Source organism: Rhinolophus sinicus, chromosome 14 (genome assembly GCF_057876585.1).
Source record: "Rhinolophus sinicus isolate RSI-liver-muscle chromosome 14, RSI-T2T, whole genome shotgun sequence".
Classification (NCBI taxonomy): Eukaryota; Metazoa; Chordata; class Mammalia; order Chiroptera; family Rhinolophidae; genus Rhinolophus; species Rhinolophus sinicus.
In genome coordinates this window covers 162,839,261-162,857,772 of record NC_142514.1, presented here as the reverse complement: position 1 = coordinate 162,857,772, position 18,512 = coordinate 162,839,261, and the positions used below count along the sequence as shown (strand labels likewise).

Sequence of the window (18,512 nt, the reverse complement as noted above, 5' to 3'; positions counted from 1 at the left end):
ATAAAATGCAATATGTTCAAATCCATGTAATGAGAATTATTTGAAAAGTGAATTCCTTTTGTTCCTGATTTACCATTTAAATCCACTTATATTTCTCCAGCTTCTTTCTTTTGGTAACCTAATGGAAATAGAATTTCAGAACCCTTATACAGCTTGGTCACTGCCTCTGTCAGTGTATAATTGATCAGCAGGGACCCTGTAGAGGCTGACTTACTTCTTCCTTCAGTACAAGTTACAATTTTAAGCTTTTTTGTGCCTCAATTTTTCCCCAGTGAGCAAATGGTATACAAATTTTCGTCAACTTTGTGAAGAATCACTTGCTTGATTTTTTATAGCATTATATGTCCTGCAAAATGTGCCACGTTATTATTTACTGTCTGTGCACATAGATTTAGGATCATGCACAAACTAGTATGAATGTATTGATTGACTGACTACCTGTTACTTTTTAGAACAAGAAGTTAGAAAACCACAGAAGTTATTTGACTGGTGCAGAATTTTGTTTGTTTGTTTGTTTTTGAAGGGTGGTGGGGAGAGGAGGACTGATTAAATCATCCCAAATCAGTCTAAAAACTCAACCCATTTAGATAGGAGAAGTATACTACTAATTCATAGAATAAGGGGAACAAAAGCAAACATTTCTTCAAAAACATGATTCTAGTCAGTGTTTGCTGCTGGGCTGGAAAACAAAATAAAAAGATATTCCCACCCCATCTTTGGCATTCTTTAATGTCAATGCCACTTGCTGTGATTTGTGCTGGGCAAGGGTAGTCACTGTCCCTTGATCCCAGTCCATTTAACAAGTACCGACACTCTGGGCATACTGTACAACAAAATAAATACATTAGCAAAACCATTTCCCCCTTCATTTCAGCCCAGGCATAAGAGATAGGTTACTTAAAATTCAAGTGCCAGGAAAGCCTATTGTAAAAGGGAAATATTTTCAAGTGAATTCCGTTTGATCTTTTTTTTATAGGGGCTCCTACCAGCCTCTCTCCCTTCCTCCTCAGACCCTGGAAACCAATTAGTCTCAGCACGGAGGCCACAGATCAAGTTGAAATGGCTCCTTTTTATTTTTAGGAGATATAATTTCAGCCAGGATGTCTAGTCAGTTGTCACATAGTATACTTAGCACACTTCTCACTCACAAACACATCCATTGGATTTTCCTTTGGAGAATGCCTAGATCTTTGAGTCTGACTCCTGGAAAGGAATTAGATCTGGTTGCCGTCCAAATCCTTCAGCTCTGACAATGGCATAACATCACAGGGCCACCTCATCTTTCACAGGAAGCCTTGCCAACCAAGTTTTCTAAAAGCCTTCTCTTCCTAGTCTCCTGTCCTCTAGCATTTCAGTGTAGTTCCCTTTCCTTATGTCGTTTGCATACAATTCTGAAAACCTTCCCCCCCCCCGCCCCCCCATCCAAAGTAGCAGAGAAAAGGGAACTAACTTTGATTTCTAAAACGGTTTTGAAGGGCTTATCTTTTGGGGAAATGTGCCCCAAAGACAAAATGAAAACAATTAGAGTCTGCCTCTCCTCACCTCTATATCCTAAACCTGCCGTACATAATTCATGGAGGTAAAAGAAATTATCAGCTGGGTTGGCCTTTTCTTTCTCAGGAACAACATTACAGAGAGAAAGGGGTGTGTGTGTGTGCGTGTGTGTGTGTGTGTGTGTGTGTGTGTGTGTATCTGGTGAGTTGAAAGGCTTAAGAAAAGGGAGCAGAGCTCTCCCCCAGGAAAGCCTAAGCTCAGCAGATGGGAGGGAACCCAGGGTCGCCTTTTTTGGTCTGAGCTGAGTGCCCCAGCCCCTTGCCCTGCTCCAGCCGCGAGCTTTGCGCCCTGGAGCTGTGCCAGGACTTCATACAGCGCCTGACAGGTCGGTGGTTGGGGTGGAGGGGGGGGGGGGCTGGGTATTCTCTTTTTCAGAAGACACCCATTTGGAGGGAAAACTCCCTTTATTGTCCTGGGGCTCCGTAGCACCCCCTCCCCGGTCCCCGATCATTTTTACGCTGATCACACTCATGATGATGAACTTGCAGCTCAGCTTCCTGCCGCCTGCTTGACCCGGGAGCACCAGCAGGCTGCCGGCCTCGCCCTCAGTTCCCTCCTCCTCTTGCAACCCAGGGGCCTCGGGGCGCCGGCGGGGGTTCGAGTGGGCCGGGGCTGCAGGAGCTACGCGCCGGGACGCGGGGTCCTGCTGGGGAGCGCGCTAGGAGCGGCGCTTCGGCCGCCTGGCTTCCTGGAGCTGTGCTCCTTTGACCCCAGTGGCGGTCCCTGTCACTGCACCGCTCACGCTCCCTCCGGCTCGCCGCGCCCTCGCTCCCTCTCCTCGCCCCCTCGCTCGCTCTCTCCACAGATCGAGGTTGCTCTCGTCTTTTCTCCCCCCCGCCTCCTTCTCACGCCGCGCCCCCGGTCCCCCGCCCCAGCCCACCGCGGGACCTCCGAGGTCGAAGGTTCTGGCCCACTCGCGCCCCTCGCCAGCCCCGCGCGCCCCCGGCGCGCCTCCCGCCGGCTCCGCGATGGATCGCCTGCTTGCCGGGCGCTGAAGGCATCCCCGGGACCCGGAGCGCAGCCCGGGAAAGGTAATCCGCCCCGGGAAAGGAGGCGGAGGGCGGGGGAGGGGGAGGAGGAGGCCGGGCGCCCGGTGCCGAGCGCGAGAGGAAGGGAAAAAAATGCACACACAAAGCGGAGCCCGGGTGAGAGGTGCCTTGTCACAGGCGCGTGCGGGGGGCTCCCTGGCTGCGGACCGCGGCTGCCCCGATGCCCCTGACATTCGCACGAGCGGGCACTTCCCCAACAATTCGGAACCCGAGGAGGGCTTATTTTCTACCCCCGAGCGAAAGCTAATTCTTTTTTAGGTGCTATCTCCCTCCCACTCCCCATCTTGCCCTTCTGCTCTTCTCCCCTCCCCCCAGTCCTCGGCCCCCGACCTCTCGGGGTCTCCACATCCCCGCCCCCTCCTCCGCCGGGATTTCTTAGGAGGGGAGGAGAGGGTGTCGGCGAGGGGCAGCGGCAAAAGCCAAGTGGCGGGAATGGGGGTGGGGACGAGGGCACGGCGAGCTGTTTACTAGAAAGTCCCGGGGTTATGTGTTCGAGCCGCCCCGGCCTAGGCCCGGGTGCATTGTGTTGGCCCGAGCCCCGGGCGCCCGCGGCGGCCGGAGAGAGGTGCGGTGGCCGGGAAGGCGCCGCGCAGCTTTGTGCTGGGGCTGCGCTCCACCGCCGCCCCCGGGGCCGCCCGCGCGCGGCTCTCGCGCGGGGCTTTTCTCACCCCGTCCCCGCGCCCAGACCTCGCTCTCCCCTGCGGTCTCGGGTCTTCACGATCGTAGCCTACGGAGCGAGCTAGAGACTCCGGCTGGGCGGCGGGATACGAGCAGCGAGAAAAAGTAACCCTTGCCGCCGGATTTCTTCTGGAGAGAAGCAGGAGTTCTTTGGTATTTACATGTAACAGGGTTATCTTTGTGAAGCCTTTGAATTCCAGGGTTTTGCGGCCTAGGAGGTGAAGGGGGCATTTTCCCTTCTGGAGACTGGGGACGGGGGTAGAATCTAACATCAAGAAAATAAATTAAGGATGCCCCATTGGGGGTAGATTTAGAGCACATTTACCTCCCCTTCAACAAATCCCAAATTAAGTGCAATGCAGGTCATGAAAAATGTGTAATTGATTTGAGATGCTGCAAAGAAACACAAACAGGTCAGGGTGGAAAACACAAACAAAACTTTAAGTGAAAGAAAAGATTTCCAAGGGGGGTGGGATCCGTGGCCTCCACACCCCCTTCCAACCCTCGCTGGCTCCCTCCCTTCCTTTCTCTGCCGTTCCAGGGAAGCAGCCCGGCTGCTCCCGGGCGGAGAGCCGGGAGGCGACGGCGGCGGCTCCGGGCGCGGGCTCCGCTCTGAGGGTTCGGAGATGCCAACGCGCCCAGGAGGCTGACGTCGAGGGCGTGGGGCTACGATGCCTCTGCGAGGATGGCGCGGTGTCAGGGCTATTGGCCGCCGTTGGTCATCAATCAATCCGGGGCTGGGGGAGAGGGAGAGAAAGAAAGACAGGCGCCCAGCGGAGCCCGGGGCCGTGAGCGTCAGCGCCAGCAGTGCCAGCAGCGGCGGCGGCAGCGGTGGCGACGGCAGTGGCAACCGGGGACTGAGCGAGTAAGGCGAGCTGGTGCTCTAGGAAGGAAGGGGGAGCTGTAGCCGGGACCAGACGGCCGTGAGCCGGGAGGGCAGGGCGAGCGCGCGCGCGCGCTCGTGTGTGTGTGTGTGTGTGTGTGTGTGTGTGTGTGTGTGTGTGTGTGTAGTTGGCGAAGCCCCCCTCCCCGATTTAAAACAAACACACCAATCCAAAGTGGAGAATTCCGCGCCCCCCGCCCCACCATATATAGACTCTCCGGATAGCCCGAGGCGCGGGAGGAAAGTGCTGCCCTTCCTCTCCGAAAGCATGTGCCAGCCGGGTGTCCGCAGTGCTGGAGACAAGTTCAGGTGTAAGTGCGGCGGGAGGGAGGGCGCTGTATGGACAGAGGCACGTGGAACTTTGTGCATCCCTTCAAAATCCCTGGCAGAGAAGCTGCCGGGAAGGCTTGTGAGCATCGCTCCGGGATGCAGGGATGTGTAACTGGAGGTGGACATAAAAGAGTAGGGGCGGGAGCTGACAAATCACTCGATCTGTGCGGCAGAGGGAGGGGAGCGACATTTGGCGAAGTTGGAACCCGCGAGTTCCAAAGTCTGGACAGGCGGTCTGGCGATCTTAGGGCAAGTGAATAAAATGAGCATCCTTGTTTAAAGGAGGAAATCACGGGCCCCTTCCTCATCGGCTATGCCGTGCGGTGCTCCGGTAGAGAGGTCATGAGTTGTTGCTTTGAAACTTTTGGTAAATTGGACTTCTGGTGTTTAGGAGGTGGAGACAGTTATTTAATTCCCCGGCTTTTAATCCTTTCATTGCCAACAAACTTTAAAAGGTTTTCCAACTAGATTCCTTGGGGGAAAAAAAAACCAAACATAAAACATTGCAAGTTGCACAGCTTAAGGGACAGGAGAAGTGATTGCTGTCTAGGAAATGCAAAATGTGCTCACATGGTTTTTTTTTTTTTTTTTTTTTTTTTTTTTTTTTTTTAAGATAGAAATCAAACTAGCAGCAGTATAAATGTTTGGCAGTAGCAGTCCCCTTTAGATTTTTCTTTAGGATCCCTGGCATTTAGTGCTGGATTCCTTTGTTTTGTGGAGCAAATATGTTGAAGTATAAAATGAAAAATTTTAAAAAGAATACTGGTCATTTTAAATATGCAAAAAGCAATACAAGAGCGATGAAGATGAGATACTCCAAAATCTGATCATTTGGAAGTTTTTCCTGCCAAAAAATGTGAAGCAAAGTGATACAGCTTCTTGATAGTTCTAGGCAGTGTATCGTTCTGTTTGTTTCACGCTTTTTTCAAATTTCTCAGGTTAGAGGAGGGGACCATTGTCCTGTCTCTGAGTTTACAAAAAAAAAAAAAAAAAAAAAAGGTCTTAACCATGTGTTGGTGTGTTTAATATTCTTACGATATGTTCATTTTGTGATGTGAGTGGGGGTGAACATAGCGTTTACAAAAAAAAAAAAAAGCCGTTTCTTGACTTGCCTGTAAAGGTTCCTGTGCAAGTTATGAAGCTCTGCCTCAGTCTGACATTTTCTTCAAAGAACTCCAGATTAAAGAAGATAGACACTGCAGGTGCACTGTTTCGATAAAACATTTGAAAAGAGAACACGGTAAAGATGAATTCAAATGAGATGCCAGCCACCCATTTAGTCCATCAGAGTTATAGGGTCCTGTGCTTGCTGATGAAAAGATGCCCTATTTTTCTGCTGGGGCAAAGGTGCAAAGGTGCAAAGATGTTCACTTGATAGAAAAGGCAATCCTGCAGTTGACTTTAGGATGAAGTGGACCACTTAGGGGTGTGAATTGATCACTTTCTAAGTTCTGCCTCTTCTAGGCTTCCAATGGGAGGGTCTAATGCTAACTCCTGTTAAGTCATTGCTTAGATATGTACATAATAGGTATATAGGCTGTCTTTCTAGTCCGTTTTGTTTAATTAGTGAGTTTGTTCCAAAAACATTTAAACTGTTTTTGGCACTGGGTGCAGAGATTGTTGCTGAGAGGTCACAATGGTCTAGACGTGAATTTTGTTTCCTTCGCTTCTTAATGTTCTGTATATCACACAATAGACATTGATGGCAGGAACATAAGAATTGCCATGTCATTTTTACACCACTCTCTAATTTGTGCAAACACTAGGTTCTCGCATTCTGAAAATGTGTTTTATTCCTCTGTGCTTTGATGGCTAACATTCTTTTTAATGACCCTCATTTCTATAACAGGAAGATATTTTCATTTGTATTTACTTTTCAGCGTGGCGCAATTATGCAGTTTTGTGCTTCAGCAGTGTCTCGGTACTTTGTGTCTCAAAAGAGAATTACAGTACTTAGAACAGGACTGCAATTTGAAGCAGGTGTTGTGTTTTACTGTTATGCAAAATAACAGTAAAATATAATTGTGGGGGAAATTAAGGAAACAGCTGCAAACTTGGTATGAAAACTGCTACATTATGATTTGTAAGCAGTTCTTACAGCTATCTTACATCAGAGGAGCAGGGAAAGATTTTAATTTCGTTAATCCTACTGGCCTGGTTGTCTGTCAACTGGTGCTTAAAGGAAGGACTCAAACCTCCCATGAAGGCAGGAAGAAGAAAGAGAACCCAAAGTGAGACTTTGTTGAAAATGCCAGTGCATCAGGGTTTCCTCTGTTGGCAGTGCCTTTGTACATTAGGAATGCAGGCGAGGTGGGTGTTGTTTAGCTCTCTTCACTAAGATGAAGAAGGCAATGATTTGAGTAGAACGCTGTGGAATTTCTTAGCCCAGCTAGCATATGGAGGACTACACAAGCCCTGGGTTGTAAAATAATAAAATAAATGGCCTATGGCAGGCCATCTGCGTTTTGCTTGGTATTTAAGGTGTTTCATGCCAAATTTAAATCTAATCTTGTTATTCTAAATAATTTTATTTGAGATAGCAACTAAGACTCCGGAGCTTAATGGTGTACATGGTAAATGTATTTTGCTGTGGAGCTTAAAGTAAGAGGATGGGTTACCCCAGGGTTACCCAAGGACTGTGCCCTCCGCTGCCGCTTCTCTACTGCACTGATCAATTACAACAGCCTTCATGCAAGGGTGTGCTTTCCTCAGTCTGTGCACACTTGCTATAAAAATAAACATCTTCATTTCTGAACTCAGTGCAGCAAATCATATACTGACATTTAGAAAAAGATTCAAAACTAATGGGAACTTAAAAAAGTGTGAAACCAACTACTGAGAATTAGGTAGCAGCAAGCAAGAACGAAGATGTAGACGTAATGGCTGCCCTCCTTTACTGCTCCCAGCTCAAAGAGAGATGGTAATGAATGCATCGAAAGTGGTGGTCCAAGCCTGGATGTGTTTGACTTTCCCCTGAGTGACGGTAGTCTTTAAAGAAATTGTACAGCATTGAGCAAGAGGGATTTGCTTCACCATAAAGTTCTTGGCCGCAGTGGAATGCATATGTATTCCAGGCATTGAGTACCTATGTATTTTGGGAACTGCTTGTGAATGAAAAAATTATGTGCAACGTGTGCATGTGTGATGTGTGTAGCATAGGTACACACATGTATTGTTATCAGCAGAGCATTTTAAATTTACATTTGTCATTGTGTTATATGGCTGTGTTAAACACTGAGATTTCAAATTATTATAGGACACCAACTTTGTACAGACCAAATATTCCAATTAGCAGGGACGGTTTGGAAGAGGCTCCACTTTGAGCACAAACCATTTATAGTTAGACACCATGGCAACTGTGGATATGGCCCTTCTGTAATTCATGTTAAGTGCCATAATTATAATTAAAGAGGAAATCTTAGTTTGAATGCCACTGAAATGATTTGCGAGCAGCCAGCAGTGTCATCTGCCATGTAATGTCCACTCTGAAGCACTTGCAGGGTAGAGAGTTGGAAAAGGTTGTATCCATGAGGCAACAACACAGATCAAGATTTTTCTGTGAACCAATTTCATGTCCATGTGTCACATTTGATGTCTCTTAGAACACCCTATTTTTCTTTGTTCTCATTTTATAATTTTTTTTTTTCTTTTTCCAGAAACGCACAGCGGTATTGATGAGTAGATCCTTTGGTTCAGAGGTTGGCTGAAACGCACCATGCCTGCTTCCATCCTTTGCTCCGGAAAGTTGTGAATTGCTCATGCCTATAAGGAGGAAGGATGGCACATGGGATTCCTTCTCAAGGCAAAGTTACCATCACGGTGGATGAGTACAGTTCTAACCCCACCCAGGCATTCACTCACTACAACATCAACCAGAGCAGATTCCAGCCGCCACATGTACATATGTAAGTATCACTCATGAACTTAAAACAAAACAAACAACAACAGAAAAAATCTAGCAATCAAGAAACTAGAAACAAAACAAAAAAGTCACTAATGACTTCTGTCAGGGAGAATAAAAAGTATCTGATTCGCAAAACAGATGTGTGTCTGTGGTTCCAAATACCGCTCAGAGGAATCGCCTACATCTGTGTAACACTTCGAAGTTTCAGAGTCCTTTCAATCACAACTTAACATTAGGTCTTCAGAGCCTCTGAAGGGTGGCAGTAGGCTGCCCACATTTTATGAATAAACAACAGAGAGGTTAAGGTATTTGCTGAATGCCACACAGTGAATTTTGGCAGCGTCTCCTGACCCCTAGCTCAATTTGCTTTCCATTGTATTGCTTGCCTCCATGATGAAATATTTCTTGAAAATTTCTGTAGTTTTTTTCTCTTTCACCTCACCCCACTACCCCTTTACATTCAACGGGGAAATAGGCCTAATTGGGACTAATTGTTCAACCACTGCTCAATCCATTGTCTTGCCTGTTGCTAGTGGAACGTGTGCTGCATGCTGCACGACTCAAACAATATGGGGAACAAAGGCTTGAGGGACAGTGGAACACTTGGTTCCAGCAATTGTACTTTTCTCTCACTCCCTAATACTATTGAAGGCATGTTGCGGTTTAAGCTGTTAAGGAACAAAGTGTGGGAGAAATCAAGAGGCGAGGATTTTGCAGTACCTGGATGCACACCAGCTTTTTTCTGTTCCTCTGCTACATACAGGATGTGCTGGGCTTTCAGAAGACAGGGCAAAAGGTCACCATCCCCCTTGTTTATTCAAGGCCTGGTGCCCATTCTCTGTTAGATCTTCCAGTGTCTAACATTAGTCTTTCATAGTAGGACTGAACCTCTTTGAAAACTATTGTATAGTCAAGAGAGAAAAGGAGGTTAGGACTCTGTTGACTGTTTTTGCAAAAAAAGTCCTAGCAAAATTGAACTCAGGGCATGTCTTAGTCACAAGCTCTTTTTTTTAGTAATTGTTTCCTTTGGGCATTAAAAAAAAAAAAAAAAAAGTAGGACTTCCGTCCCCCAAACCTCCCCCGCCCCTCAAATTTAGAAACTGTAATAAAACAAAAAGATCTTCTCTTGACTGCCTGCCTGGGTTTAAGTGTAAAGACGGGGATGCTACTTTGCAAGTATATTCAATAGAGCCACTCAATTACCTATAACGGGATTTCTGGGGGGAAAAAAAAAGAAAGAAAAAAAGAAAGACATCCTTTCAAATGGTTAGTGCTAAACTATTTCTAAGAATTGTATACTTTCTTTAATTCAGGATATATTCATGATTATGAAAGATTGCTAACATGATTTTAAGGAAAGGTTTTTAAGGTGAATAAGAATTTTCTTTGTTAAAATGGTTTTTTTCAACAGTAAGTATGTATTCATTTCAAATATTTCTTTTATTCTGCTTCTAATAATTTTTTCCTTCAAATACGTTACAGAATTTGTGAAAATGGATTTAGGATACCTTTAGCTCTGTTTTGCTGGGGTGATGTTTTGTATTAAAGAATCGCAAAGAACTTTGTGAATTCTGTTTCCTTTCAGGCAAAGGAAAGTATGTTTTGCCCCAGATTCCTTGGAAAGTGACTGATAGGGAACCTCAGCTTAGTCCTCACTTGTTCGTGGCCATAAGATTCCACTTGTGAAATGTGATGCATAGAGATATTTTTAAAATCAGGTAACCTTAGAACTGATGTGCTTAGTTCTAGCCATGCAAAGTTTGAAGGATCAAATCATACCTTTTCTGAAACAAAGCTTTGAGAAACGGGGTTTGCACTGGCAACCTAGACAGCTGTGTAGTGCTTTTACCAGGCATCCCTCCTACCTTGGAGAAGAGGATTCTTTCATGCTCTAGGTCCAGCTTGTCATTCCCCCTTGGCTACCCACTGAGGACTTCCTACCTGAACCCTTGGCTCCAGCTACACAAGTTGGCTCACAGTCACCTGAGCTCATCTTGCATCTTTCCGTTTTGATGCAATGTTTTCACCGTTTCTCAGAGCGGAGACATTTATGCTCTGCTCATCAAAAACCTCAGAGCCAGTTCAGGCCCCTCTACGTCTATGAAACCCCTCTTCTATCTCTCCCAGTCGAAACTGACTGTTCCCCCCACCCCGCAATGCGATGCTCCTAGTCACTTGGGGGCATACCATACCACCTCCATTATTATTTCTCTCTATATACAGGTATATACCTCTCTCTCTCTCTCTCCTCATGTGTTTCTTAAAGGCAGGGATTGAGCAGGTAACAGGTGCTCAGAATACTGATTGATCGACTGATTGATCCATCCATTGATTTGATTGTGCACTGAGATGAGAAATTGTGTTTGAAATTTGGAGATTTTCACTGGCATTTTTTCTGAGCTGTTTTTAGCATTATGTGTGTTTGCATGAAGGTGCCTCTGTATGGTCAAGATGCTGGCTCACCTTTTCCTTGTCTTTACTTTTCTGTGCTTGATGCCCTGGCACAGTGGCTGGTCCATACTAGGCATTCAAGTTTCTTGGTGAATTGTGATCGTGTTATACTTCTGTTATTAAAAAAAAAAAAAGGTTTCCCTTAGTCTAAACAGAAACTTAAATTGGTTGCAAAATATCCATAAAATAGTTAGTCTAAAATTTCTTAGCTTTTCTGAAATTTTCAATGTGTCATGCAGAGCTTTGCTCCTGTCCCTGAGGATAGTCTCTCTTTTCCACTTGAATAGTTGCTCATTTGTTTTGCATGGAATTCTTAAAACATTTGTTTCCCTTTTTCACTTAAACTGAGGTCAATGAAGACCTGGCACAGATCATCTGGATTGGAGTTAAAATCCTACTCCCTCAAGTGATCCATTGCTTTCTTTCATACAACCTAGTTGGGGGTTTTGTCACCTTAATTAAAGAATAGCTCACTTTCCATTTAATTCAGTTAGTCTCACTTCAGGTTTGTGACTCACCTTGGGCCATTTACTTCCCTTCTCCAGGTCTCAGTTTACTCATCTGTAAACATTTACACCAAATGATAGTGACGGATCTTTTAGCTCTAACATACTAAGATTAAGATTGCAACTAAGACAATATTAATTTGTAAGGTGTTGGTGTGGGGGGAACACAAATACATAAGACCTGATTTCCATCTTCATGAAGCTTATCACTGATTTCATAGCTGTTCAACTGGCTGTAAGAGGTTTACTGCTTTCTCTCGGTTTGGTTTTACCTGTGAGTTCTGATGAGGCTACCACCGAGCTTTCTAAGAACCACTGGTTTGTATCTCTGCCTGTGATATTGGAATTTTTTTTTTTTTTAAATAAAGCAATCCTATATGACCCTGGGAAAGACAATTAAAGCATAGCTGGAGTTGGCAGGGCAGAATTTAACCTAGAATTTGTGTGCCCCCCTTACCCAGACTCTCGAACACACTAATAAATGGGATGATTGAAAACCAACAATTAACAGGGCTTCATTTTTCTACAACCCTTTCATCTCTCCCGAGAAGGCTGTTGAGAAAATTATTTAGTATATTCATTTACTGATGGTGGGAGGAGGTGTTGAAGGAGCCAATGTAGGTTTGAAAACACAGTAAAGATTTTGTATGTTTTTAATTATCTGAAGCTAATAAAATATTATACAACCTTTTTAGTAGGGCATCCAACAATCTCAGTCTTTGCATGGAAAGTCCCATGTTCTGGGAGACCCCTTCGTCTTGCGCTAACCAGGATGGCTGGTCACCCTACTGAGGTCAATTCCTCACCTTTTTTGCTAAGGATTGGTTGTTAGGAAGCACAAATCAAGTTTTATTTTCAGTTTTAGTCACTTTGCTTGTCTATCTCTTCAATTGTCAACGCTCTTGGACTCTTACCTAGCTCTGGTTCTTTTCCACTTGTTTTTGGGAGACAGTGTAGCATGGTGGTCGGTATCTCCAATGGAATCGGACTATTGGATTTAAAACCTGGTTGCACCCCTGACTTATTTGTGTAACCAACCAGTGAGAAATGTATTAACTTCTCTGTGTTGTCTTTTTTTCATTTATAAAATGTGGGCAATAAGCGTAGTACCTATCTCACAAGGTTGTTGTGAAGGTTGTTGTCGAGTTCTTAGAGAAGTACTGAGTACGTGACCTATACACAATAAATGTTAGATGTTATCATTAAATGATGGTTTTATTGATTCTGTGTTTTGTATTCTGAGCTGTCTCAATTCGTTTTGAAAATCAGTGGAGTATAAATAAATGAATAGATAAGAAAAATCACTCACTGGTACATTTTGTCCAGGAAACTTTACTGGATGGAATTTTTAGCTGTCAGCGTTGGCATGCATCTTGACTTTGTAGGGTCTGTCAAGACAATTTAGGAGTGTCTGTCTCACCTGCCTCCAGTTACTCCATGGGATTGACAGTCAGGGGCGGGGGAGGAGTCCCATGAGCTGAATGTTGCCTGGTTGTTCTCTGGGGTATCACAATGACCTTTCTCCACTTGGGCTGGTCTCAAGACATTGTACCTCCACCAGTGTCTTAGGCTCCCCATCGGGCTGTGCTTAAAACAGAAGCATCAAGAGTTAACCATAATTAACCAGGGTTGAGTGCAATGGGCACAGCTTGGGCTGGGGAATGAGGACAATATTCACGTGGTAGCTGAGAATGTGGTCTGAAATGAGATATCTCTATACAAATGCTGATCCTACCCATTACTGGCCTGGCTGGGTGGTGATCGACAAATTACTGAACCTCAGTCTTCCCATCTATAAATGGGTTTAATGACCCTTTAAAATGGTTGTGAGCTTTAAATGAGATGATGTATATGACAGATAGTGCCTGAAAGATAGAACTTGATAGATGTTGGGATAGTATTCATGGTCTTGTCAATTTGCTGGTGAGCATGAGATAAATGTTAACATCTTCCTTTCTGAACTGGTTGGTGGTATAAAACCTGACAAGTCCCAGTTTGTGTTCTTTTTGCTTTGTTGGATTGCATCTGTCAGTGTTTGCTCGGGCATTGCTAATCAAAAATGATCTGAAGTGGTTAGGGTATCTGGGTGATCATGCCAAATTCTTATAGGATTTTGTCTGATCAGAAGTTTCATTTTTATGTGGTAGGAAGTAAATGTTTGTTTCAGGGCTGTATTAGCTATCCTTAGGTGCAAAAACAAAGTTACAGAAGAGTGTTAAATAATGGTGCTGTTTGGTTGAAAAAAAATATAAAAGTGTGTAGAAAGATAAATACCAACATTACTGGTGATTATTTTGGGAATAAATTGGGAAATAATTTGGGGGAAGGGAGTGTTGGGTAAAAACCTTTACATTTTTATTTTATATACTTTATATTTATGTAATACTTTTATATTTTATTTTATATGTTTTATATTTATGTAATACTTTCACGATAAAAACACTTTTTTAAAAAATGATAAAAATATAATTTGTCTACAAGTGCTTCTGCTTTGTATGCAAGAGTTGCAGGAAAGTCTCACTCTGCTGCAAATCTACTTTCTTTTGGCCTGGTGACACCTTCTATTTTATATTATAATCAAGGAATGGACCAAAGGCTGTTCATTGGTTCAATATAATTCAACTTGCTCATGTGTGGGGAGAGGAGAGCAGTGCCAAGGATGCTGCCTACTTCTGAGTCCTGTATCTGAAGGGGAAGTTTTTGTTTTGTTTTGTTTTTTAAAGATTTTATTGGGGAATATTGGGAAACTGTGTGTTTCTCCAGGGTGCATCAGCTCCAAGTCTTTGTCCTTCAGTCTATTTGTGGAGAGTGCAGCTCAGCTACAAGTCCAGACACCGTTTTCAATCTTTAGTTGCAGGGGATGCAGCCCACCATCCCATGCGGGAATTGAACTGGCAACCTTGTTGTTGAGAGCTCGCGCTCTTAACAAATGAGCCATCCGGCCGCCCCTACAGAACCTCAGTGGCAGCTCATTGTCTTCAGTCTAGTTCTGGAGGGCGCAGCTCACTGGCCCTTGTGGGAATCGAACCAGCAACCCTGCTGCTCAGAGCTCGTACTGTAACCAACTGAGCCGTCTGGCTTCCCCCTGAAGGGGAAGTTTTGAAGAAGTGTCTTCAAATTCATTTTTGAAAGCCCGCAGATTATACAGTATCAGTAAATAAATGGGTTGCTGTAGGACACCATCTGACGATGTTTCAGGGAACTTGTATTCTAGTCCTGGCTTGGTCACTAATTGGATCCATGATCCTTAGCAAGATGGGCCTCTCTGAATTTCAAGTTTCTTACCACCTATTGGTCTTGATGCTCTTTAGCATCATTCCTTCTCACTGGCAGTCTCAGATTTCTATTTCTTATCTTTTCTTTTGTCTATTTGAAATTAAGAACACAAATCCCTCATCATTAGTGATATTCTGTACTAAAGAATGTTATAGGGAGACATCATGGGGATATAGTGGAGGGAAAATGACCCCTAAGTCTCACACAGAGGAAGAGTAATATCAATGAATGAATGAATGTCTGGGGCTCCGTAAAATTGCACTTTACTAACAAGGTAGAAATTCATTCTTTGCTGCAGAGCTGGCTGCATTAGCTGTTTGAAGGAAGAGAAAAACAGAATTTCTAAACATTTTCTCTTGGTAAGCCGCTTTCTCATTCTCATTACAAATTTATCACTGGCCTGCACATTAGCATGGCCATAATTTTTGTTAATGTTTTCAATCTGAAATTCGTCATGGAGATGCTGAATGGCCCTTTTAGTTTGCACTCGTATATAAACACAGGGTATTTTTTCTTTTCCTCTCTCATTTCTTTTTTAAAATAAGTTTTTTTTTCCCTGTACACTCCCTGAGGGTACTGATCTTGTGGTCCGTGACAGTTCGACTTCATTTTAGAGCTGACTTTTTTCCTATTCTGTAGATTTCTTTGTTTGCATTCGAGCATTAAAAAGGCAACCTAAAATCAGATATTTTTTTTTGTCCATATGGATTTGTTCTTAGAATCCTAGTTGTACGTTGCGTAACTGGGTAATATTTTTTTTTTTTGGTGGTTGGTTACTTAACTCTCTGGGAGGGTAAAGAATATTGACAAATAAAGCAGATCCTCTGTAGTATGGTATTCTTGGAATTCTGAAATACTTACATTTACAGAGATAAAGATTCATAGGGAAAGTGTGGCCACAGTCAATGGATATACATATCCTGAAACCGGGAAACCATCAGATCACCTCTCCTTATGAATTAAAGCTATCTCCTGCTCTAAATACAGTTGTCGTTTTTCTTTTTTCTTCTTTTTTTAAAAAGCTTCTTTCATGGAAATGTTTTGATAAAAATATACAAAATGGCAAGGCAAGCTAAACAGGAAGTAATGTAATGGAGAGTCTGTATTTGAGAAGTATTTAATTTTAATTCTGAGAGTTTAGAGCTTATAAAGATGTAAAATATAAAACAAAAGCTAGTGCCACGGAATCTACGACGTCTTATATAACAAACTCTAGGTAGTTTTGAACTGTTTTCAAAAACGAGAAAAAGCTCAGTCTCAGAGTATCTACCCATCAGTTTCTTTTTATTCCTTTGCGGTATTTCCTTCCTTAGTTCTTGTCTTCCCATGGCTTTTTCCTTTTTAGATTTTCATAGCATACTGAAAACCAGATTTTTCAGTAGCTGTCCTGGCATGATCAGGCTACTATTTCAATATCAGTATGGACAAAACTACCATACTTTTGCAGACCACCATGTTAGTCTGTTAGTCTGCCTTTTTTTTTTTTTTTAATGTAAAAAGTACACTTGGAGGCTTTGTCTATGTAGAAACACTAACTCTGCAAAGAGGAAACTCTGTTGGATTTATTGGCCCTTGCAGTATTTGGGTCTGCATATTTTTGTTCTATTTTGCTTTGAAGATTTTTTTTTTCTCTAATTTCTGCCTCTGTAGAAGGGTAAAATATATGCAAATAAGAAAATGCAGTTTTTGCAGGCTTTTCATTTTTTCCTTCTTTACCGTAAATAAAGAATATAAGCTCCTCTAGTTGGTTTAAATTTTTGTGCAGTTTTACAATAAATACTAAAACCCTTGACACTGGTTGAAAAAAAAAAGTAAAAGAAAAACTAACACCATTTAATAAAGGAAACAGATACATTTTTAGTACTTGAAATTATTAAGCTTTAAAATCCCAAGTGAGAATTAAACCACTCTTGAAGTTCCTCTGTTGGTCGTGACTTCCTCAAAAGATTGCAAGACTCTACACCGTAACATGGACTTGAGTCCAACCCATTTATTTCTTTGTGCAGTCTCTGAAACCTTCCAGCTCAAAGATTCGATAATTCTTGGATTGGAAAAATATCTTTTCCCATCTTGTGGTGGGCTATTTTGGCATTTATGCTGATTGGCTAAGAAAAGTGGCTCACTTGTACTTTTTGGTTTTAGGTATTTGGGCCACAGACCAAGTTTCAAACCGTTTATATATTGTACACTTAGTTTAAAATGTGTTTTGCACGAAGACTTATAACTGAAATCAAGAAAAAAATTAAATCTCCCACCAGCTAAGCAACCTCAGCATGTTTCTCTAATTTCCTGAAAGATTATCCTTCTGCTATAACATAGACATTTTACCAGCTCTATTTTGGTCCTGAGTTTTGGAAAGTTTTTCTCTCCTTTGTTTCATTTTGCTTTGCCTTAAGACTTCAAAGATAACCACAGAATCTATCAGACTGTTTTAGACATTTTTTTAAATCACAAATACGCTCCTTGCTTGATTCTACCGTATATTTAATATATTCCATTAAAAAAATATACCAAAGTTTACTTTCTAGTCCTGCTTGGGTAGGCAGGGCATATAATGAGGAGATTCATGTTTTATAGAGAAAAAGAGGAAAGATGGGGGTATGTGTGAGAGAGAAAAAGGGGGGGAAGTGAGAGGGGAAGGGAAAGGGAGAGGGAGGGCCTAGCAGATATATTTGTTAGATCGTAATTCTCTTTCTTACAATTATGATGTCCGTGGCCTTGGGCTTGACTTTAACACCAGGAGCGTGTCAACATCCCTAAACATCAATCAACAGGGAGACAAGACAAATTGCACCTTAACTTTCTGGGGTATGCCAATTTTAGATACCAACGAATCCAGCATTGGAAAGGATCGGAATAGCAATTTTTCACACATTGACCTGTTTTGATCTCTGAGAAGGAACAATTTGCTAGACCTTTTTAGGTAATTCAAAACTTTAGGTTTGTGTTTCAATATTTAAAAAAACCCGTTTGACAAATAGTGAACTATGAACTGGCTTTTGAGAACTATAAGAATATCTGAAATTGCAATTTCCCAAGGTTCGCCATCTGTTAGTATCTAGGAGACTTACCATATGTTGTGCTCAGATTCTGACTTTTACAGGTTAACTTGTTTTCACTTTGTTCTTAACCCTCACATTTTGGGCACAGCTGGTAGCGCTGAAACCTATTTTGACTCAAACTTAGAGGAAAGAAGAATAGGGAGGGGCAAATCTTTGGGAAGAACCAATGGAGTAGGAAGGAGGTGTTAACTCCTAAAGGATATTAATTCCTGATTCTTCCATAATGTAGTTCAAAGACGAATCTAATATTTTCCCTGTGTAAAATGTACAGACTTGTGTGTCCTGTTCAGTGCAGTGGGGTAAGCCCCGATCCACCGCTTTGCCGGCTGACACTCTGGAGAATTCAGAAGGGAAATAATAACCCCGTGGGAGGTTGTTTGCTCCACGCTGTGCCCCTTGGTGGCTGATGGCTAGTCTGTTTTGCATCTCTCCATCTCGACCCCTCCACAACATTAATGGCAGCCGGCACGCTCCACTGTTTATCTTGGAATTTGATACCATCATCTTGGCAACCAAACTGGGACCTTTACTACTCAGATTGTTTGTCATTTGTTGTTAATTATCTGTTACCATAAATTCTGCACTTTGAGAAAAAAGGGAATGTTTTGAAATATTTCCTCCAGCATGTAAGTGGAGCTTCATTTGCTGTGGACAAAAGAGGGGGGGAAAATCAGCCCTTTTGGGAATCGGTTTCAGGGAAATCAAATGCCCTGGTTTTTCAGACAGGCTCCGTTAGGTCCCACTAATGCAGGCAGAATTTGCACTGGAAATTGTGTTTCAATATTTGCAAGGAAGAACCTTTGCAATTCAGCAGTGGTC

At 43.1% G+C, this 18,512-nt stretch overlaps 1 protein-coding gene across 5 annotated transcripts in view; it reads left to right on the top strand.

Moving 5' to 3' along the window:
• The first annotated feature begins 1,726 nt into the window (after positions 1-1,726).
• Positions 1,727-18,512, top strand: part of MPPED2 (metallophosphoesterase domain containing 2) — a 163,090-nt gene continuing 146,304 nt past the window's right edge. Inside the window, exons 1-2 of one of the 5 annotated variants that reach the window (XM_019738618.3) lie at positions 1,727-1,879; positions 8,151-8,399. In XM_019738618.3, coding sequence (XP_019594177.1) covers positions 8,272-8,399 — 128 coding nt within the window. In that variant the 5' untranslated portion in view covers positions 1,727-1,879; positions 8,151-8,271. Of the gene's footprint in view, positions 1,880-2,271; positions 2,586-3,101; positions 3,435-3,737; positions 4,147-4,333; positions 4,476-8,150; positions 8,400-18,512 lie in introns of those variants that run through there. The other 4 variants (XM_019738616.3, XM_019738620.3, XM_019738617.3 and 1 more) reach the window with 4 other exon arrangements.